Source organism: Acinonyx jubatus, chromosome D1 (assembly GCF_027475565.1).
Source record: "Acinonyx jubatus isolate Ajub_Pintada_27869175 chromosome D1, VMU_Ajub_asm_v1.0, whole genome shotgun sequence".
NCBI lineage: Eukaryota > Metazoa > Chordata > Mammalia > Carnivora > Felidae > Acinonyx > Acinonyx jubatus.
In genome coordinates, this window is record NC_069390.1 from 110,728,439 (window position 1) to 110,751,469 (window position 23,031).

At 45.9% G+C, this 23,031-nt stretch overlaps 1 protein-coding gene across 2 annotated transcripts in view; it reads left to right on the forward strand.

The window, feature by feature from the left end:
• The first annotated feature begins 360 nt into the window (after nucleotides 1-360).
• Nucleotides 361-23,031, forward strand: part of PDGFD (platelet derived growth factor D) — a 221,024-nt gene continuing 198,353 nt past the window's right edge. Inside the window, exon 1 of one of the 2 annotated variants that reach the window (XM_027051962.2) lies at nucleotides 361-586. In XM_027051962.2, the coding sequence (XP_026907763.1) occupies nucleotides 463-586 (124 nt within the window). In that variant the 5' untranslated portion in view covers nucleotides 361-462. The remainder of the gene's footprint in view (nucleotides 587-23,031) is intronic. The other variant, XM_027051961.2, reaches the window with a different exon arrangement.

The following is a 23,031-nucleotide window of genomic DNA, read 5'->3' on the forward strand; positions in this document are numbered from 1 at the left end:
AGCCCCCACCCACATCGCCAAGGCCCTATCACCAAGAACTCCCCCCCCCAAGGCCCCATCCCAATACCTCCCCCCACCGCCAAGGCCCCCATCCCCAAGCACCTCCCCATCCCCAAGTACCCCCACCCCCCCAAGCGGTGAGTCCCGCCCGGTGTGCAGCGGACCCCTGGCGGGGAGGCCCTGGGCCTGGAGCTGCCCCCTACCGGGGCCAGGGCAGGTGGGGCCGGCTGGGCTCCCCACCCCCGCGGGGAGGGGTAGGTGGCGCTGGCCGTTCCTCCCCGACCCCGGGGCCAGGGCAGGTGGGGCCGGCCGGGTCCCGAGCGCCGGGGCGGGGCGGGGCGCCGGAGGGGGCGGGCCCGCGCCAACCTGTTGTGCGTCCCGCTCGGCTTTGCCGGCGGCCACACGCGCTCCAGCGGGCGGTGCAGGGAGCGCCCAGGCCCGGCGTCTCGGGTCGCCGGCCCAATGCGCCCGCTCGGTCTCGTCTACACCCTGGTGTGCGCCAACCTGTGCGGCTGTCGGGACGCCCCCGCGGCCCCGCAGAGCGCGTCCCTGCGGGCCCTGCGCGCCGCCGGCCTCCGGAGAGATGGTAAGGGGCTCGCGCGTTTGCCGGGTCGTGCGCCGGGTCACCGACGTGTCGCCGTCGTCCGCTTCTGTAGGGACAGGGAAACTTTCCTGGGACGCGCGGTAAGGCTCCGCGGCGGCGGGTGCTGTCCCTGTTCCGGGGGAGGGGGGTGGGTGGTGGCGGAGGGGGGGGTCAGGTGGCTCAGGGCCCCCGAGGGGGCAGGTCCCCACGTCCCGGCGCCGCCCCGGGTCAGGCTCTGTGCACTTGAGACTCGGGTAGATGGGGGCTCGGGAGGGGCTTTGTCCGGGCGACTTATGTGTCTTGTAGCCACGGGAGGACAGGGAATGATGTCCTTGTGTCCCGCAGTCAGCCTGGACCAGGGTGACAGCTGTACTGATTATGTGGGGGAGGTGCCCGTGTGCAGCATGTGTGCTGTTTGTCCCCACAGTGACCCTCCTCTGGGGGCGCAGCGCTGGCTCCGAAGCTCAGGGTCCGGGGGACACTGGGCTTTCACCGCAACGCAGGGTGACTTTCCAGGCGCAGAAGGTCTCCCTGTGTTGGCACAAGCACCAGGGTTTGTACAGCAAGCCCCGTGGGCCCCAGGCTGGCCTGTTTGTGTCCCTTATCTGGGGGACACCTAGGTCAGCTTCTCGTGGGCTACCCCCCAGGTCTGAACTTGATGTATCCCTTTATTCTCACCTGCAACTCGTGTTCCCAGGAATCTGAAGCTGTTTCTCCCACCTTACCCGAACTGACCCCTAGGTTTTTGGGTTTTTTTTCCTTCAGTAATAGTATCTTTCTGTCTGTCTGTCCGCGTGAAGTTCTAACACATCGCCAAGGAACTCCCCGGGCTGGCTTCACTGTTTGACTTGGCAGTGTGTGTTCTCGGTGAATTTATATTGGCCATCTTGTTCCCTTATCAGTTTCTCTCTTGGTGTGCCCTGAATTTGGACTTTGCTGAAAGGCTTTTGAACTTTGAAAAGACGTTACTGTATTTTCTGGTGACAGATACACTATGGATTTCAGTGTGTGCAAGTCACAGGAAGTGACGTAGGCGTGTGCAGGGGGCCCAGGGAAGCCTCAAGAGTCACCTCCTGGCCAGAAGATGCCCCCTACTCCCAGCGTTACTTTACTGCGATGTTTTTATGTACAACACCCCACCAGTGCCTATTTGAATACCCTCCATCTTAGTGAAAGCACAGAATTTTCTTACTAACACTTAAAAAAAAAAAAGGTGTGGGCTCAAGACCAAACTTTTATAATTTTGCTTCACTCGTTTATGTTTCCACCGGGGACGATCTTTTCTCCTAGTTTGAGATTTTACATTTGTTAACGTTTGCACTTTATATGCCCTCTAGGCTGTGTCGAATAAAATGCCATGTATAATTTGCATGACTTCATAGCCATAATTTTGCAATCCTTAGCCTCCCAAGTATCACTTACAAGACGTCAAGGACAGAAAATGAAAAGTGTGTAACCATTGCCCATTAACCCAAGATTCCAACTAAAACCCAGTCCTGCAGCTTGTAATATTTTTTTTTAAAGCATGCTTGACTTTTAGTTTTCATTGTTAAAACACTGTTCGTCTATCTAGTCTATATGATACATGCTTTGTTTCATCAAAATTTCAAAAGCTAGCCTGGATCGATTTATTCATATTTTAGTTCAAGCTGTTTTGCAATTTACTAACAGTATATACACACACACACACTTTGATTAATTTGGGTTGCTCAGCACTTTTGCTCAATGTCGGTCTCATTTTACAAACAATATAGGAGGGGGGGTGGAGAAGGTTAGATTAAAAAAATTGTTATATACAGAGTAAAGCAAAGTTCATACTCATAATGGGTTTTTAATTTGGGGAATTTTTAAAAGGCAGCATATTTTCAGTGTCACAGGGCATGTTTTTTCAAAGAGACCCAAAATTGCCCCCAAAACAGCAAAATCAGATCTTGGAGGGTGAAAAAATCTTGACTAGTATGATGGTTTGTGGTCCTCTGAAGGGCCCATATGTGTATAGAGGTAGACAGTATATCTGCAGTGTGAGCATGTCATAGGAAGGGACGTGATTAGTAAAAAAAAAAAAAAAAAAAGTCTAAACAAGCTTCTGAAGGGCAAATGATGATAATGGAAAAAAAAAAAAAAAAGGCCAAAACTCAGTTGAGAAACGGTGCCACAGAGTTCTGGTGAGGGTGTGAGAATAAGGGGTCTTTGAAAAAGTCTAGACATTTGTCTGGAAAGTTTTCATCACAACAGTTAAGGTGATGAGGGAAAATAATCACTTATTAAATTAAAACCTCTGATTCCAGACGTTTTTAACTTATTCCCCCAGAGTTCCTTGGTGAAGGGAGACGCTAGATAGTCTTGCCCTTTGCACTGTCAGATTAAGACAGGGTGTAAGCTTGGGGAGGACAGGGGGAAACACAGAAGGTCAAAGTTTTCAAACGTTAATTTGGCGTCCTTGGAGGAGCTGGCTCTCGGACTACAAGTGGTAGGAAATCACAGCCAAAAATTAGCCGTGACTCCTGGCCAGGGGTTTTAGAAACCTGTATCTGGTGACGGAAGCATCTTCATTCACCCTTGAGTGCCATCAGTTTCTTCCCACTGACCCGATTAGCTGCTCCCTAATGCTGCAGCCAAGATCGGAGCAAACAGAGAGGGCATCCTGTCATGGGCACGAACGCGGGGGTGGGGGTGGGGGTTCTGTCCAGCCTGATGTGCCCACAGACCTTGTTTTCATTCTGTTTGTAGCTGATAGCTCCAGATAGCCGGCATTGCTAGAAACGACAGGGAAGTGTTAGAATGGATACGGGATGATCCCCTTGTACCCAGTGTGGGAGGCTGGTCTGCCGCGGTCTCCCGGCCTTCCGGAACTCTCCGTCACAACGTGTTCTTGTTGTAAAAGGGATATCGGCAGACCCGTTCGCTGTAGCTGCAGAATGGGTGAAGGTGACCCAGTGGTGGTGGGATTTGGTCCCTGCCTCTGAGGGAAAGTAGACCGTCTGGCTAGGAAGGATTCCAGTATAACAGTTTGCAAAACTCAATTGCATATTTATTCTTCTCCTGGTATCATATTTTTCTTCTTTCACTGGTTTGCCTTTGACGCCCGTTCCTACCCCTTCTTATTTCCGTGCCTGCACAGTTGGTGTTTTGGTGATAACTGGTCACAACCAGCGTTGCTTGCTCAGTGTGGATCAGAAGCGTAAAGGTAGCAGTTAACCGATGGTGTTACTTCCTTATTTTTATTTGTATTCATTTTATTTTATTGGTTTTTTGATCTTTATTTTTGAGAGGGGGCAGGGGCAGCGATGGAGGGAGACAGAACCAGAAGCACGATTCCAGGCTCCAAGCGGTCAGCACAGAGCCCGACGCGGGGCTTGAACCCAGGAACCATCAGATGGTGACCTGAGCCGAAGTCGGACGCTCCACTGCCTGAGCCACCCAGGCGCCCCTACTCATTTGTTTTTAAATTTAGATAGAGCTTCCTAGTTGGTGTGGGAAGCCGCCAAGGGTGCAGATACACTCTTCGTTGTCTTGATCCATTTTGTTGTTTTCTGTGTTTTTTTTTTTTTTCAGGTGCTGGTGGGAAATGATTCTGAATTTAGTTTTGTTTGTTTGTTTGCCACGCCAGTGCCTGAAGTGTCTGTCCCTTTATCACTGTCTAGCAATAGGCCTGCAGTTTTACTAATTGTGGCCTTGGATCTCTAAGGAGTCAAGCTTGCGTTTTGGATAATACGGGTCTCTGTTGTCACCAGCGATGACTGCACGTCGACTTCCATGTGAACATCAGATCTTTTAGGGAAGGCGACAAGGCAGAGGACAATTAATGATTGGGGTTGGTTTGTATTTTGAAGTAAAACTGACATACAATATCCTATATATATATACACACACACAGACACAGACACACACGCTCCTATCTATAGGATGTCTATTCTATACACTGCGGTATTAATTTACAATAAATTTTTTATTTTTTATTTTTTTATTTTTGGGACAGAGAGAGACAGAGCATGAACGGGGGAGGGGCAGAGAGAGAGGGAGACACAGAATCGGAAACAGGCTCCAGGCTCCGAGCCATCAGCCCAGAGCCCGACGCGGGGCTCGAACTCCCGGACCGCGAGATCGTGACCTGGCGGAAGTCGGACGCTTAACCGACTGCGCCACCCAGGCGCCCCCAATAAATTTTTTTTAAGTGACTGAAAGCGAAGAATCGCACTAGGGTCAGCTCTTACGTTCTTCTGTGTTCATATTTTCTTTTCGACTCTGAGGATATTAAAGTTTCATGATCTCATAGAGCCTAGTGATGATCACATATTTTAAGTGTAATATAACTTTGACTTGCCTGTTTAATACGGATTCTTCTAAATGGGTGGGTTGAAACTGGTGGACACACACTGTAGTAGGAAATGCAACTAGATTGTGAGTTACAATAATGACATTGAGGTTTTCCCATGACATGGGATTTTCCCTTTCAGGGAATGAGAGGAAAGCTTTATTGTTTCAGAACAGTAGGGCCAGACAATGGAGCAAGGTCCCCAGAGTCGTTGGTCTCTGATGGCCGGTGATAAGCGTGCTGTCCTGCGCTTACCCACGCAGTACATGGGTACTTCGCCAGCATCTTTGTGAAATTCTTCTTTATATCAGAATAAGAACGTCTTTTAAGTGCGCCAGCTGTAGGCTTCTGGTCCATCCGAGCCATGCCAGTCAGGACAAGCTCCCTGGCTTTCTTTAAGGTTGTCTCTGTTGAGTTCATTCCTGACTCGACCGGGACCGTCCTCTAAACACGAAAGGTCGAAAACCAGCGTGCAAATAGTTCTTTATCCTGAGCACTGCTGCTGACCCCTACTGTAACTACTTCACGTATTTTGCAATTATTTATTGGGTCCCTAATCTTTGCCAGTTGTTGTGCCGGATGAAGGGTTATCTAGCACGTTTTGAATAAAACATGCAGGGTTCCTGCCTTCTTACAGCCTGCAGTCTCTGGGCAGTAGAAACAAGTCCATGCTTAGTTCCAGTGTATTGCACGTGCCTTTCAGATGCGTTCTGGAGAGCCCCAGGATTTTCTAGAAGCACCTTAGAGGTCATAGCCTGTGTGCCAGGGGGCTGAGCGTGTATCGCTTCAGGCTGTCCACCCCTTCCTCAACAGAACAGGTCTACGTGTGTTTCAGCATTTGAATGTCACATATTTGAATCCATCGTAAGATTGTTCTTTGTTGTTTTTGTTTTTGTCTTTTTTTTGAAAAGACTTTGGGTTGCAGTCGGAGAAGTGTGAAGGCACAGTGTAGAGTGATCGTTGCTTTTGTGGAGGAAATACACAGGGGTGTGGGAATTCACAAGGAGCGCCTAAGCTACATTTGAGACACAGGGGAGGACTTCCTGGAGGAAGTGACGGCTGAACTGGGGGATGAAGGATGAGTAGGAGTTAGAAGTTGGAGGCGGTGAGGAAGGAGGCTGGAGGTTGCGAGTGAAGAGAAACAGTGCCTGCCACGATTTGGACAGGAGAACATAGCCTTCAAGGGTCCACTAACTAGAGGTCTGGGAAGTAGGGCTAGGGAGTCTGGCCATTATTTGTAGCACAGTGAGAAGCCACTGAAAGAATTACTTTGGAGGAAGACAGGTCCTGTGTTGTGTTTGAATACTGACCGCCAGTGTTCCTAAGAAGTCAGCCAGGCCAGTGAGGTGGCCAGGAACAGTCTCCCTGTGCCTCCACTGCCCATGGGACATGAACACAGGATCGCTTAATTTCTCATCATGACAGTGGCCGACATGGCTGACTTTTCCTGCCCGAAATCTCCAGATGTTAGGTGCAGCTGCCTTGGGACATCCCCCCGGACGCCTGTGTGCAGCTCAGCACACCAGATGCTAGATTGTGTCACTGTATCTGAGGTCGTTTTATGGTAATGTAAGTAGTGAAGGCAGCCTGCCTCGTGTGTGTGACGTTTTACGTCCTTTCAGACTTCTATATTTCAGAATTCATGCGATTTAAAAGGGAACATCTTTATACAAACTTTTCTGTGCAGGACAGTTTTGGCAAAAAGATCCAGGGGAATGACACTAGCAGCAAAGAAAGAATCCCAAACAAACGCTGCGGCAAAAATGTTCTCCCTCCCTGTACCGTATTTCAGGACCAGATGTAAGTCATACATAAAGGAATAAGCCCACGGGACACTAAAGTGCACATGTGCACATACAGGAAGAAATATTTTCTTCCAAGGATTTTTTTCTTTTTTTCAGAATGAGAATGAAGCATGCCTTGTTTCTTACGGGCGTTGATGATGCGTGTAATAATAGATCTTTGCTCTGCGCCATGGTATGCTGACATCAATGTATTAGCTTTAATATTGATAGATGAATGCTGTGCTTTTTTGTGATCTGTGCTGAGTGCAGGTTAGTGGTTTTTGTCTAATCGGGAGGCAGGGATGCCTGTGGAAGCATCGTAGCATGGGCGTAGGGTTTAACTCTCATTACGAGGAGTGATGTTTTCTGATTTTTGGATTTTTCACTCCAGCACTTTTTTTTGTAGAGTGTTTCTGAAGGCAGATTGTTTTAGGGACAGCATTTTACCTATAAAAACGAGCCAGACGAGATTTGGAATCTGGTGTCCTTGGACTCCTGATTTCTGAAATTTGGAAGCCAGCATGCCGCCTGGGGGCTGAAGCAGCTCCGTGAGTCCTGCTGGCCGTGTGCTGTGAGCAGAGGTTGTATGATCTGCTGTGTTAGTTTCGAGCAAGTCGTTTCAGCCCCAACGTGACAAGTTCCGCATTTCACTGAAACGTTCAGTAAGCAGTTGCAGCCCCGGCCGACTTTTGCAGACTTTAGCTATGCGGCAGCTTCTACTATGTCAAATGCAATGAAATGAACTAATACGTGTGCAGCAGACCCACTTAAAAAAAGCCAAAATCGGTGTCGCAGAGTGTAGACGTGAGTTCGTAAGATTCACGTGGTAGACCCCGAGAGAACATTCGCCTCTACTTTCTGTGTAATTCGATCGCCCTCGTTCGTGTGGTTTGCGCATCCACAGTGAGGCAGGAGCATGACGTTAGACTAGGGAACAGGTTAGACTGGGGGACAGCACTGTTGCAAGTTAGCTCGCTGTTGGCATGGAGAAGTGACAGCTGCCAGTTCCTCTGACTCCTCAGACTTGCACGCCTTGGAAAGCATTCGTAAGACCTAAGCAAGCAAAGCTGGCTGGGGCTTCTTATTAAATAAGGCACAAAAAGTTCCAGCCTGCAAGGGACTGAATGAATGAATGTCTGTGTCCCCCCAAAATCCATACATTAAAAACCTAACCCCCATTGTGAGGATACTGGCAGGTGAAGCCTTTGGGAGGTCATGAATACCGTTAGCACCCTTACCAAAGGGACACCAGGGACATCCCTCATCCTTTCTGCTGTGTGAGGATACTGCAGCAAGATACCGAATCTGCTGAGCCCTTGATCTCGGATTTCCCAGCCTCTAGAACCGTGAGGAATAAACTTCTATTGTTTAAAAGCCACTCGGTCTCTGGTGTTAGAGCAGCCTGAATAGGCTGAGACATACCTCTCTCCGGGTGCCACCAGGGAATGACTATATCACAGCCCAGTAACATTGCTGATTTTTAAAATTACGTCCGTGACTCATAAAAGAAAGTTTCGATGAGATGTTTGATGGGTTTACCAGTATCCTAAACCGAAAGTCGTACTAGCTTAAGGATGTATGGATTTCGACCAGAAAATTGGCATTTCTGTGACAGCCTTGTGGGAAAGAATGATTGTAGCCTGGATTATAAAAAACTTCTTGTCATGCTTTTGGTGGTAACGAATAGATCTGTGTTAGGCAAGAGGGAGGTGAGGAGGGATTTTATTGGCACTTTGGATTAGACCATATTGGAGTCAGAATTCTGAGTAACTTGGATGAAGACATAGAAAACACATCTTCCAAACTTGGGTATTTTGTCTGGAAAGAACAGTTAGTAGGTTGGAGTAGATGCATAGAATGGCAGGCTTTTTCTATAAAGGGGCCAGACGGTAAATATTGTAGGCTTTCAGGCTATAAGGTCTTTGTTGCAACAACACAGCTCTGCCATTGTATGAAAACAGCCATAGAAATTACATAAATGAATGGGTGTGGCTGTGTTCATTCCAATAAAATGTTATTTTCAGAAACAGGCGGTGGGCCTGAGGGTGTAGTTTGCTGACTGCAGAAATAGAAAATCCACATGCTCTTAGGTGGAAATAATGGGCCGATCCTATGACCTTCAACAGGAATAAGTGCAAAGTATAGTTCTTCGGCTAGAAAACAAAAATAACCACATAATTACAGAAAGGAATAACTTGGATTAATATCAGCTCATGTCATGATGGATGGATGGATGGATGGATGGATGGATAGATAGATGGTTAGATGGACAGATGGGTGGATGGATGAATGGATGGTTAGATAGATGGATGGATAGATGGATGGATGGATGGGTGGATGGATGCATGGATGGATGGTTGGTTGGATGGGTGGACAGATGAGTGGACAGATGGTTGGACGGGTGAATGGACGGTTAGATAGACGGATAGATAGTTGGAAGGATGGATGGATGGATGGGTGGGTGGATGGATGGGTGGACGGATGGGTGGATAGATGTATATGTCTACCTCTGTGTCTCTGTCACCCAACTGGTTTAAGTGAACACAGCTTATGGCTTAACAAACAGTGTGATTGCTGAACAATGATAACTGTCTATACCTGGCATCATCATTAATACTGTGTCAGAATAAAGTCAGACTCTGTTCTGGTCCCTCATGTATGAGGGTGTATGCTAGGGGTCTCTCTCCTGTGGATGAATCCACCTCTTTGTCACTCCTTCAGTCCTATGACCTAAACCCACAGTTTACTACTCTCCTGTCTTTAATGTTTCCCTCCTCACTGGTTCTGTCTCCTCAGCCAACATGGACGGTCAAGTTTCTTTGCAGCACCCACAACACACGCAAGCTGTTTTACTGTTGTTCTATTTTGTCGCCATGTAAGCATCTTCGGTGTCACCACAACTCATTGTCTCCACTTCCTGTACTCTGCCTTACCCACTGCAACATGAAGTCACCCCGTGGCTCCACTGAACTGCTCTGGGTGATGTCACGGTGATTTGTAGCGTCCTTTCAGGTGGGCTGGTCTTGTCTTGAAACTTGGTCTTCCCTTGGCTTGCCGCTGCCTCTCCTTTGCCTCAAGTGCTCCTAAGTGCAAGGTTGGAATAGTGATAAAGCGGGAACTAAGATGGTGCTTGGTTTATTTAGGTTTCTTGAAGGAGCAAGATTAGAGAAGGCCTTAAAAAGTATATTTTGTGTGTTATTGTCCCCGTAACCATTTATGAATAATGAAAGAAGCAGCAAAGATCTTAGAATGTAGCGGGGATTTTGTGAATACAGAAAAGAGCCTTCAAAGATAATACATATATGCATATATATGTATATATATACAACAACCTAGTAAATGCTACAATTGCAATGTTTTGGGGGGAGATATGTGTAAATACATTATATATATAAGCTTAAAATGTTCTAAATAGGGTATTTATAACTATAGAAATAGGATTTTGAACACCTGGATTTTGTTTTCTGAGATCATGGAGTACTCTTTTATTTACTTTTTTTTCCTCCTTGGCTGGATCTTCATCTAACTCTCTGCCCTGTGACTCCTTGTATGTTTTCTTAAGGCTCTGACCTCAGCCTTATCTTCTCTCTTTGCTCGCTGATAGTTTCTGGAAGATCTTAGTTTTGTCCGAAGTGTCGATTGCCACTTATGTGTCAAAAGACCTGTGAATATACATGTGCTGCCTCTGCTCTTGACTGAGCTCTGAACGTGAGGGCAGTCCCACGGGTAAAGGACACTCTCCAAGTTAGAAGCCTACTAGTGAAGCAGTTCGTTTTTGTAACTCTGAGCTTATGCATCCAGTGGTGAGTGCCTTCACAGTAGTAATCCTTTTCTCGTTGCTGTTCTTGCGGACACAGCATGAGTATGTTTGCATGGACTGTCGAGGGAGCGTACTGACGGGAACTGTAGCTCTCTGTAGACTTTCTCAACTCCAGCCCCCCCCCCCCCCCAGGGAGAATTGGCTACTCGTTTATTTATCCCACATTTCCATCACGAAGCCTATAATGGTATCTATTTACCTGCCTGACTTCTTCTGATGTGAGCGCCCTTGCTGTCGTTACTAAAGCCAAGCGTCCTCACTGTCCGCGTCGCTGTCTGGCACGTAGGAGGGGCTCAGCAAGGTTCGAGGAGTCACTGCATCACCCACAGCCAGTGTCTTCGTTTTGTGCCTGGTCGTGGATCTGCATGAGCCCTCACACCAGTTGTGTGGGCAACCGTATGGCAGAAAGGGTATTTAAACTCTGAAGGTCTCTGTTCATTGTCTGGCAGCTGTTGGTATCAGGGAACAGGATAGGCAATAGAAGACGAGGAGTAGGTGGGGAAGGTTGTGGAGATGGAAAGTTATTTAGCTCTGGGAGCCTGTGCGGTATCCACGTGGATGAAATCTAAAGGCAGGGAGGCGGGAGGGAGACCCTTCTTTACAGGGAATACAGGCACAGTGAGCATGAAGTAATCAACTTTTAAAGGAAGTGATTTTTTGATTGTGGGTGCATGATAATAATACCTGGTATTTCTGGAGTACTTGGAACGTGGCAAAGTGCTCTCTCCTGGCGCGTCTCAACAGTGGTCGGTGTGGAGTTGTTTCCAGACGACTTTGTGGGTCATGCCAAGATGACACATACTTTAGACTGCCTCCTTGGGCATGAGCGTGACATTTGAGGGTTAAATTTGGACGAACATTGAGGAAGGGTGTGAAGAATTTACTCTCCCCCTCCCCCCACCCCAAAAAAACCTCCACATCTGTTCTGATTAGAATAAATCCTTTTAGGGATACCTTTCCTTTCCAGTGTTAATATTTGAGAGCTTTTACACAAAATTAATAAAAGCTCAAAAGAAAGAGGTAAAAATAAATGAAGGATCATGAAACAAGTCTTTAAAACGTTTTTTTTATGTTTATGTATTTTTGAGAGACAGAGACAGACCGTGAACAGAGAGGGGCAGAGAGAGAGAGAGGGAGACACAGAATCTGAGGCAGGCTCCGGGCTCTGAGCTGTCAGCACAGAGCCCGACGCGGGGCTCGAACTCACGAGCAGTGAGATCATGACCTGAGCTGAAGTCGGCGACTGAGCCACCCAGGAAAACAAGTCTTAAGGCTCACTCTGGATGATGAGCTCATGGACATCAAGGAAAGATGAATGCTTCCCATTCTGTTTGTATAGGGAGAGCGTGTTGAGCTAATATGCTATTTCACTGGGGATGAAACAAGAGAAGAGCTATCGAATGCAATAAAAAGTATGCGTATTCCCTATAAAAACAAAAAGTTCCCTGATGGAGTATGTATGGATTGAAAGGGCTTTTACAGAGTGGTTAATCAAAAATAAAAGAATGGAGTGAGAGGTATTTGGTTTAAATACAGCATATGGGGGGATCCTGTACATTCCTGGAGAACTACTGTGGCTGTGTATTGTTTTGTGTCAGTGCTGAGTTCGATGCTTTTCACCCAGCCCGATCCCCGTAAACATAAGCACTGAGGGTTCACCCAGCAGGTGTGTAGCAGGTGCTGCCCGCAGGCCGCGCCCTGTAGGACCCACTGGGGCAGAAACAGTCCAGCCTGAGGCACAGGGTCTGCTCTCTTGAAGCTGATGCTCGGGCCGCAGAGATCAAACGTGCCTGTGAATCAGCACAGGGCAAGGCAAGTGGCCCTCTGAGTGCCACCACTGAGCGCCCTGCTTTGTGTTTGAAGGTCGTATTGACCTGATTTTAACGATAAATCATCTATCCCTAGTGCTGAGTGCGGAAGAAAATGACATTGGTTGAGCACGGTATTCTTCAAAGGCTGAAAAACATCACCCTCATTGGTTAGCGCCACTCTGAATGAAAATTCGAGCAGGAAAGGATCTCTTAATTCTAGAGCTGGGAGTCGTACTTGCTTGGTTTTCTCTTTTGCGCGTTTAGATGTTAGCCTAAATATTCCTGAACCCTAACAGCAACAATGTGGGCTCGGTTCGCAACGCCCAGTAAGTTTTTAATATTTAATAATTAACATTTTACTGTGTGATGTGCAGTATGATTATTTGACCACTGGATGGCAGTAGAAAAAGACACCTTTAGGCACCATTTTTTTTTTTTTTAATTTTACTCCCTCTCTTGGGAATAGGACTCCAGTGATGGAAATTTCACACTTCTCAAATACACTGAAAAAAAAAAAAAGAACAATAATGATAATCTGTCATTAACATACAACTTTTCTAGTCTATGGGATCTCAGTAAATTTTAGAATAATTAAAATAGTTGAATCAATTATATATGACTAGTATATTCCTTGGTGCCATTTACACATCCAGTTTGCAAGCCTGTCTAAAATTTATGAAAATAGAATTGAGAAACATTGAAAGTCATTTTTGGAACAACATTTGCATGTGCACAGCCACTTGTTGCCCAGTTTCCTTTGAGCACAAGACCAGTTGGTTGGCCGCTCTAAACTTGCAGAAATCCCCTGGAGACTCCTCATTACTTGCCAAGCGTTCATCAAAAATAAGTTATTTGGGGGGACAAAAGCATTATGTATCAGAAGTGAGAAATCATCCTCTCAGATACTAATGTTTATGAGATCCTATGGAGATGTGGGCTGAGTGGTAAGCACGTGACAGCATGGGAACATGAGACCCACAGGTCACTACCAAGGTGGGGACGGTATTCAGTTATGGTGAGCAGTTATGGGTACGCATGATTGCTATGTAAAAAAGTTGGGTTGTGTCCATCGGCTTTAATAAAGACTACAGAGTGCAGTATGAAAATGGCCAAATTTGGGTGAAGACTTTAGGGCAGATAGGAAAATTATGTGTTGGAGTCTGTCTTCTGCTGACCAGTGGCCCACAAAGGGTTCAGGTCCTAATTCTGGCATCTCTAAATGATCTTTATGTGGCAAAGAATTTGCAGGTGTGATGGTGCTAAGGTTCTTGGGCTGCGGAGATCGTCTTGGATTTTTGGAGTGGACGTCCCTATAGGAGAGGGCCAGAGGGAGATCTGACACAGGCAGGAGAGAGGGCGGTGTGACCACGGCAGCAGAGACTGGAGTGACACGGCCACATGCTAAGGGATGTCAGGAGCCACCAGCAGAAGATAGGAGAGGCAAAGAATAGACTCTTCCCTGGAACATCCAGAGGGAGCATGGCCTTGTCAGCACCTTGATTTTGGATCATGGCACCGGCCTCTAGAGCCGTAAGGGAATAAATATCTGTTGTTTTAAGCCGGTCAGTCTGTGGCAATTTGTTACAGCACCTGCAGACGCTAAGGGAGGGCATGAAAGATATTTTGATTTGAAAGATGAATAGTCGAACTGTTTGCTGAGTTCACTTTTCTAATCGTGTATACATTTCACTGGCCAGGAAATCTGTATTGACAATGTAATGGTGCACTTAGAACTCTGCCTGTGAGAATTCTCTAGTTAAGACAAGCCTTACTTTTGCCCTAGTTCTGTGTCCAGATATTTTGAAAATTCTGGCTTCAACTCTCCTCTGTTTTTCCGATCAAATTAAGTCCTGACGTGATCAAAAGGGCGATGTTCCTAATTCATTATAGTTTCGCTGATTCTTAAAATTCTCCCTTAACCCATGTCCTTTGTGCCTTAGTCGGCTCTTGTTTATTCTACAGACTTTTGTTGTACCTTCAGTGTGTGTTAGTTAGTTTCTAGGCCAGAGTGTGGGGCAACAGTGTTGAAATGATGTGGTGATAATTCCTTTGTTAATTAGCTATGTGTCATGCTTGTCATCCACAGAGTACTTATTAGTCGGGAGAGGATGCTGAGGTATATATGTAGTATGTGTTAGTGCCATGGTGATATCATATGATGCGTGGTGGAACATTGAAAAGGGATATCCCGATGAGATATTTGCAGATATTAGGGTTGTTGGAAATTTGCAACTCAGGACAGAATGAGAGAATTCCAGTTGAATTTCTGAGCCCAATTCCATTAGCTGACATTGAACTCTACACTCGACCCTCCAGAGCATCAGTGTCCAGCAGAGACAGGATGCCAGCCTACGTCATTTACAGAATTTTAGCAGCCACATAAAAAAGAAATGCATGAAACTAATTTCAGTGGTATATTTTATTTAATCCAGTCAGTGCCCGAATACTATCATTTCGGTGTTCAGTAAGTATTTTAAAATGTTGAGATAGGAGCACTTGGATGGTTCAGTCGGTTGAGCATCTGACTCTTGATTTCAGCTCAGGTCTTCTTCCCAGGGTTGTGGGATCGAGCCCTGCATCAGGCTCTGCGCTGAGTGAAGAGCCTGCTTGAGGTTCTCTCTCTGTCTCTCCCTTCCCCTGCCCATCTCCCCTGCTTGCACTCTCTCTCAAATTAAAAAAAAAAAGATAAAACAAAACGTTAAGATATCTTGTTCTATTCTTTTTATCATGTGAGTCCTCAAAATAGGATATGCATTTTATACTTACAACACAGCCTGTTTCAGACTTGACATATTTCAGAAACTCAGCACTAATTTGTGGCTAGCCATTATCAACTTGAACAGCACTGTTCTGGGACATTAATATCATTTATTTAGACTAACACAAGTTATCATTGGTCTTTTTCCAAAATAAAAAATAACTTATGGAAGCTATTTCTCTGGCTCTTTTTTGCAATGTGTTGAAATTAACTGAGTCACTTTTTAGGGGGATTCATAATCTAACACGGGCAAATTTCCTGGGGTTTCTATTTTGCTTTCGTATTTTATCAGCATGGAACTTTTGATGTTTCTGGTTGCTTTCATGTATTCTCTTAAAAAGAAAAAACTTACGGTCCTCTAATAGATATGCAGTCAGCCAGGCTACTCGGTTTTTATGCCAGGTGCAAAGTTTTTGATATTTGAGAAGCTTCTTATGCAAACAGCAGCTGGTACTTCATTTGTCTGTCATGGATGGAAAAATCTGTGTTTAACCAGCATTGGCATTCTTTTCCGTTTGCGACTTAGTTTGACTTAGGTAATGATAACATTCTCTTTTATCGCTTGACCATTTTCAAAATTGACTCTTTCTGGCTGATGAGTAAACAATTTGTGAAAAACAGAGTCCTGCTGAGTCTTGGGAAGGCTTTAACCTATTAGAGATTTGATACAGCTTTTTACTGAGTAACCCGTATCTCCCTGGATTTAGAGGCCTTGAACAGCATATGTTTGCAGTATGCTTTTTTTTAAGGAAAATTAAATGTTAGGATGTTTTCCATTTGCAAATCTCAGATCTACCATTCATTGTATGGTCCAGAGTGGAAGATAATTAATAAAAGTTATTACAGAAATATAAATCATTCTTCCTTTTTGTTCAGTGACATATTTCCACCAGACTTTGGGTTGGGTATTTGTTGGCATGACCTTTTAATTTGTTAATAATCTGGGCAAGCAAAAGCATTTCTGGCAAGTAAAATGCGGCTCGTAAGACTGTCTTGTTTTTCCCTCACTGACTTTCGAACCGTCTCCTCGGATCATGCTCCATAACGATGCCCTGTAGAACTTGCATTGCAGCAAAACCACAACATTTCTTTCTCCTTCGAGGGCAGGGCTCACCTCAGGCCGCCCGTTTCGAGGTCTCAGCCGTGCAGGGCCTCAGCACGGTGTACTCAGTGCTCGGGACGAACACCTGGGTTAGAAAAAGTTTATTCTAAGGAAGGAACTGCTTCACAAGCTGAGACTTTCCTCAACAAATCTGGATGTGTCAGGACACAGCGTGACTCTACTTTCGTGGAAACACGTTGTTCATGAGACACTTTGCGTTTTCAGAGAACAGGCTTTCAAGACAATTCCGTCTTGACTAGGCCCTGGGACCTGCTGTGTACATTCTCGCTTCCCTCTGCCTGAAATTATATAATTATCTTCGCCTGTGTATGTCCTGTCTTCTTCTGAGCTCTGAGGATGGAAACTGGGGCTCTTTTATTCCCTATTGCATCCCTGGCTTATGGAATGGTGCCTGGTGTATAGGGGGCTCAGGAAATATTTGCTGAACGAGCGAATGAATCAGCAGAGTGCAGTTCAGGTGAAGCCCAAGAGGAAGGTTTCTGTGGATACAGGGGTGGACCCACTTGGAAGCTGAGGAAGCTTAACCTTCAGGCTCCCTCCCTCACTAGGTCACTTCCACGGCCCTGTTACCTAATTTTATCTATTCATTTTCATTTTTTTTTAATGTTCATTTTTGAAATGAGAGACAGAGAGAAAGAGCATGAGCAGGGGAGGGACAGAGAGAGAGGGCGACACAGAATCCGAAGCAGGCTCCGGGCTCTGAGCTGTCAGCACAGAGCCCAGCGTGGGGCTTGAGCTCATGAACCGGGAGATCATGACCTGAGCTGAAGTCAGATGCTTCACCGACTGAGCTACCCAACTGCTCCTGTTTTTCTTGAAGAGAGAATCCCCAGTTGGATACGTACCACATCCCACAACATCTGAGTCATTCTCTGGTATTGAGGTACCTATCAGGTCATGTGAGATTTGGTCTGCAGAAGTAGGAAAATCTCCTCCACCAGGTGAACATATTAATGCCGCAGGACCTCTTTTATCCTATGAGGTGGACTAACCACGTGGTATGGCGTTCATGTAAGACATCTGACCGACTGATGCCCAAGATGGCAGGGCTCTGTGTCGCTCCCCTGAATGCATTTCTACTTCCGTCATTGAGACACAGAGATCAACAAGGATCTGTTGTGTTTGTTCCCAAACACATGTCTTCTGGTTGTACCTGTTGATATGATTACATAATTCAGTTAAATATTGTGTGACACAACACGAGTGTAATAGAGTTTATTATTTATTACAGCAAATACTTGGTTGAAATAGCCAAACTTTAAAGGTGAGTTGCTGAATTAAATGCTGTTCAGTTAGGTACATGTGAGACAACTCAACTATTTTACAGAGAGTGAAAATAAGTAAGTCTAAAAAGCCTGAAGGGCTGCGTGGATAAATTGCTTCATGTGTGTCTTTAACTCTTCCTCTACTTTCAAGAAAGAGGAAATGGAAATTATGGATAAGTTATGCACATGACTTATGCAAGAAAGATTACAAAGAGTTTTATACTAGGAGACGTACTCAAAGGAAAGATCTTTGTACTTCATGAGAACTTGGTCACAGTCATGCACATGTGTTATTTTAAGCTGAAGTAAAATGTAGGGGTACCTGGGTGGCTCAGCCAGACTGACTCTCAAGAGTCAGTTGAGCGTCTGACTCTTGATTTCTGTTCAGGTCGTGATCTCACGGTTGATGAGATCGAGCCCCATGTTGGGCTCTGCGCTGACAACACGGAACCTGTTTGGGATTCTCTCTCTGCCTCTCTCTCTTATAATAATAAATAAACTTAAAAAAATATTAAAATAAAATAAAATAAAATGTAAAACTCCCCATGTTAACTGGCACTCTAAGTTGGCCCTTCTAATATTGTTTCGACCGTATTGGGTAGGATGGTTGCCAATGTGCGTACAGAAGAGTCCCGTCTTACAGGGACAAGAGTGTCGTCTAATGGAGCATCCAGTTTGTATCAACAGAAGCTACTGAATTCATGAACATGAAAAGGAAATCGGGCTTATGGGAGGCTGGGTGGAAAGGTGGTTAAAGGTAACAAGACCTCAGCTGAGGTAGTGTTCTTGGGAAAGTAGTCAACCCCTCTCCGGCCTCAGACATTGAAAGCAACACACACACACACACACACACACACACACACACACACACACACACACACCAGAAGAAGAACACCTATATAAGAAGGTGAATGTGAAGAGTCAGTAACTACTGTACGTAATACTGTTAGCACAACAACCCTGGGGAAACAACCCTTGATGAAAGATGGAGCGTTTGGGTGCCTGCGTTGTTTCTCAGTTTTTTTTCTGTCAACTTTCAGTACTTTTTTTCAGAGTATCCCTTAAACGATCAAAATTGTGCCTTATACAAGGGGTAGTCATGGCTGTGTCTACAGCCAAGTTTAGCGCTGGAAGAGTTCTTTGAGGTAGTCTATGCCGTCTTGCTCTATGGCACAGAGAGGTGTAGTGACCTGCCTAAAGTCACACAGCGGATCATGATAGGGTCGAGATGCAGGTACAGGTTTTCTGACTGCTCATCTGTTGCTTGTCGCACACTATGCAGACACCGTCTGTCTGTTGTAATTACGGCAGTTGTCGATCCCTATAAAGATGATGGCAAGAATGAGTGTGACTTCATCAATCCCTTACTGGTCATATCATCAGTAGATCTGGCTTTTTTTGCAAAGTCGTGTTCAGTCTGGGCTTTTTTATGGTCAGTATAATGGCTATATTTAACGTTTGGAACTAAAAAGTGGTGATAAGAGTTGAGTTAGAGTTGAGAACTTGTGGGTCTCCCTTGTTTGTGTTTTTATTTATAATCTTAACCTTCAGTGCTCTGTTTCCTGGAGTGTGTTCAAGCCGAAGCTGTGGATCGAGCCAGTCTACAGGCTTTTCAGGAGAGCCTTCACTTTTTAGCCATCTGCTTCGTGTACATAAAAACACAAATCTAAATAAAGTTGGAAGTCAGGATGAAACCCATTCCTGAACTGCCCAAGGTTCCTTTCACGTCTCAAAGCAGTATGCAGGGAAATACAAACTAGCCTTCGGGAAAAGGACAGAAAGTGAAGCTGCCTTGAAATAATCTTAACTGGGTTTGAAAAGCAGACGAATCAGGTTTGTAACGTAACCAAGGAAGAGAATGTAAATCCAGCTCTAGGGGTGTGAGCTTTTCCTGATTCAGTAGTCGTTTGATGAGTATGTACTATGCGCCCAGCACGGGAGCTGCTACAGATGTATATGGGAGTAAGAGATAACTGACCCCCCCCACCCCCGAGTGGGGACACTCTTGGGGCCGGTAGATTACTGCACCAGAGATAAGGCTGTGAGCTGAACATGCCAAGGAGGTATGTGGAGGGGTCTCTACCCTGGAACCATGGTGACAGTGGTCTCCCAAGATCACTTCCTCAGAGAGCTTTGAGTTGCCATGAAAGATAAATGGCGCCTCCAATGATAAAAATAGGTTAAACCAAACCTTGCAAGTCAGATCCGTTGCCAGATTTTGTGTTTTGATGGCGGCCAAAATCGAATGAGAGTTCCAAGACGGTCAGGCTTTCTTCTTTCTTCTACAAGCATTGGTTCAAGAACCCCTTCTAATCCATGTTTGCTCCCCTCCAGCATGTTCAGAAATGTGGAGGCTACACACAGATATTGGCTGTAGGATAAACGTTGCTATTTAATCAGTAGTTCTCTAAAATAGCCCCAGCAGACGATTCCTGATCTGGAGTGTTCCTCATACCAAGGAGGGAGTGGCTTTGTTGTTTTTCTTTTAATTTTATTTCAGAATGAGAGAGAGAGAGAGAGCAAGCAGGGGAGGGGCAGAGGGAGAGAGAGAGAGAATCCAGGCAGAGCCCAATATGGGGCTTGATCCCATGATCATGACCTGAGCCGAAATCAAGAGTTGGATGCTCAGCAGACTGAGCTCCAGCCGTCCCGAAAGTTACAGCTTTTTATCCAAAAAAAAAAAAAAAAAAAAAAAAAAGTACATACAGAAGTATAGCAGACCTATGAAAAAGCATGTTTAATAGAGAAAGCAATTCATTTTCCTTACACAGAATTAGTCCTGATAAAACCTTATTTTTGAAATAAGCATGGTAAGGAAAATCTCCACAGCTCCCTAACATTGAGGCCCTCGTTCTTACAGAGCTGGGAGCCTGAGCCCCAGGCGCATTGCTTTCCGAGAACAGCTCTCTTTGCTGGAGCATTCCCTGTGGTTCCGGGAGTGACTTCCGGGCCTCGTGCAGGACATGCTGAGAGCAGGCGGTCGTGATGGGGGTGCAGTACTCAGGCCCGTTTTGTTGCTCCTTGACGCAGCATGATGTTGAATCTCACGGGAGGCCGTCACGGGTGACCTCTGAACAGTCTGCATTTCCTAGAGGATTTTAGCAGCACTGTCGTCTCTTTCTGGAAACCTCTCCCTTGTTCTAGTCACAAAGAGGTTCTTAGGACCTTTGACTTTTCTGAAATGTGATCAGTCCCTTCTGACTCTCATTTAACTACCTCAAGAACTTGAGACTTCTCTCTCTTTTTAAAGTCTGTGAGAGAGAGAGAATCTCAAGCAGGCTCCGAACTGTCAGCACAGAGCCCGACATGGGGCTCGAACTCACAGACTGTGAGATCATGACCTGAGCCGAAAACCAAGAGGTGGCTGCTTAATTGACTGAGCCGCCAGGTGCCTCTGGACACTTACTTCTCCTGTTGGAGAACCCACAGAAGACTTGAAAAGTCATTCATTTAGTTGATGAATATGTACCGGGCCTCTGTTGTTAGTAAAGTACTCTACTAGGTAAATAAGATGGAGATTTTAAAAAACAACTAAAAAACCCAGAAAAAAACCCCAAAAGTAAGATAAAAAATAACTAGATCATCTAAGGACATACATATACCCAGATGCAGGTTAATGTTTTACATATATATGTACACTCAGTTACAACAACTTTGGTGGCTTAAAACAACAGGAATTTATTATTCTTTCCCTGTTTCGGAGGTCAGAAGTCCAAGGTCGAGGTGTCAGCAGGGTTACACTCGCTATAGGGGCTCTATGGGAAAATCTGCCCCTCGCCTTTCTTTGGCCTTGGACTTTCCTTAGCTTTGGCCACATTCCTCCAGCCTCTGCTTCCACGGGCACGTTGCCTTTGCTTCCCTGTGTCCCATCTCCCTTGGCTTGAGGATACCTGAGATTTTATGCTGGACTCACGTGAATAATCCAGGAATGCTTTTCTTCTCAAGATCCCAAACTTATGTCTCTTGCTGTGTAAGGTAATACTCATAATTCTTGGAAATAAGAGTGTAGACCTATCCTTTTTTTGAGCGGAGTCCCCGTTCAACCCACTCCAGCTGAGACTGTTTTTGAAACCTGAACCAGGGGAGAACATTATAGGTTGGGAAACTAGACTGGGTGAGGACATAGGGGCATCTCTTCTTCAGGAACGAGAGGACATGCTGAGTAACAAGCAGGGAGGACCAGCTGAAGACGTGGGGTATCTCTTCTCCTGGAAAGAGAGGACATGCTGAGTAATGTGGAGCAGCAGTGTCATTGGAAACGGGGACAGAAGGAAGCAAGGGTCAGGTGGGGTCCACCACAGAAGCCCCTTTCTCCAGGGCACCCATGTTCCCATGATGGGAGACTGGATGAGGACCAGGTGGGAGCTATTCTCGTAGCCCAGGGAGATGTCGTCAGAGCCAACAAGTAGCTCTTAGCCATGGGAATAGAAAGCAAGGGAAGTATTTCAGCCGTAAAGTCAATACACAGAGTTTGGAACGGATTGGGTTCTGTTCCATGGAAGAGAATTCCAAATGCCTGGATAACCGGGAAAGGACAGTACTAATCGTAGGGACATTGGAGGTCGCAGTGATTGGGTAGGATGTGTTGCCTCAGGAGCCTGTGTCACATGCAGACGGGGGTGCTGTTGGAAGTGGGGAGGGGGTGTCCAGAGAGCGTTTGGCATTGGAGTTGTCTGCTTTGAAGGGTGAGGCTCCAGCAGGAGGAAGGAGAAGGGGAAGAAGAGAATGACTCCACGGTTTCCATCTTGGAGGACTCCTTCCGCAGAGGTCAGGAAAGACAAGGAGGACTAACCTCCCTGTGTTTCCTTACCTTCCCACCCAGAGGATTATTTAATGTACTGGACTTGAGGTGCGCTCACTGGTTGTAAGTGGGCTCAATCTCTTTGTGTCGTCTCTACTGCAGTACTGGCATATACATCTTGCTGTGAGTCTTTGCATTTTGTGCTGGTGCGTTTTCGCCTAATTATGACCTTATTGAAATAACACGGTTGTAGTCGCTCTTTGTTTTATGGTGATGACTGAGAAACGAAATTCTAATTGGCATTACAATTTGGTGCCATATTTGTTCTGATATTCAGATGGTTTAATGAGGATTTAATTTGCACACCAGCCTGAGCGGTTGTCTGTGCTGCTACTTCTTTGGCGATCGGACAATGTTATTTATTAAAACGTGGCAAGGGCCCCAAGCTTTGTCACCGTGTGCAGTGTCAACGCTGGTGTTTAGGGAAGAGAGCTTTCTTTATTACCCGAGGAACTATGCAGTAGATTCCAATTATGTTGCTGTTTCCGAAGTTGTGATTGTTTCGGGCGAAAACCACTGTAGTGTCCTTTGTCCCACCGAAAGCAGTAGCTTGTGTACGTAAGTCTGCATCAGTCTGAATCTGCATCAGTCTTCAGTCTTCCACATGCGTGATTGGATTGCGGTCCCAGAAGCTGATTTCTGGGTCGGTTCAGACCCACATAGACTTGTTCTGTCACCACTTAGTAACTAGTAGTTTCTCCAGGGACGCCTGGTGGTCCCCGTCTCCTCTTTATCGTCTCATTTTATTTTTCAGCTACTTGCGCTCGGGTT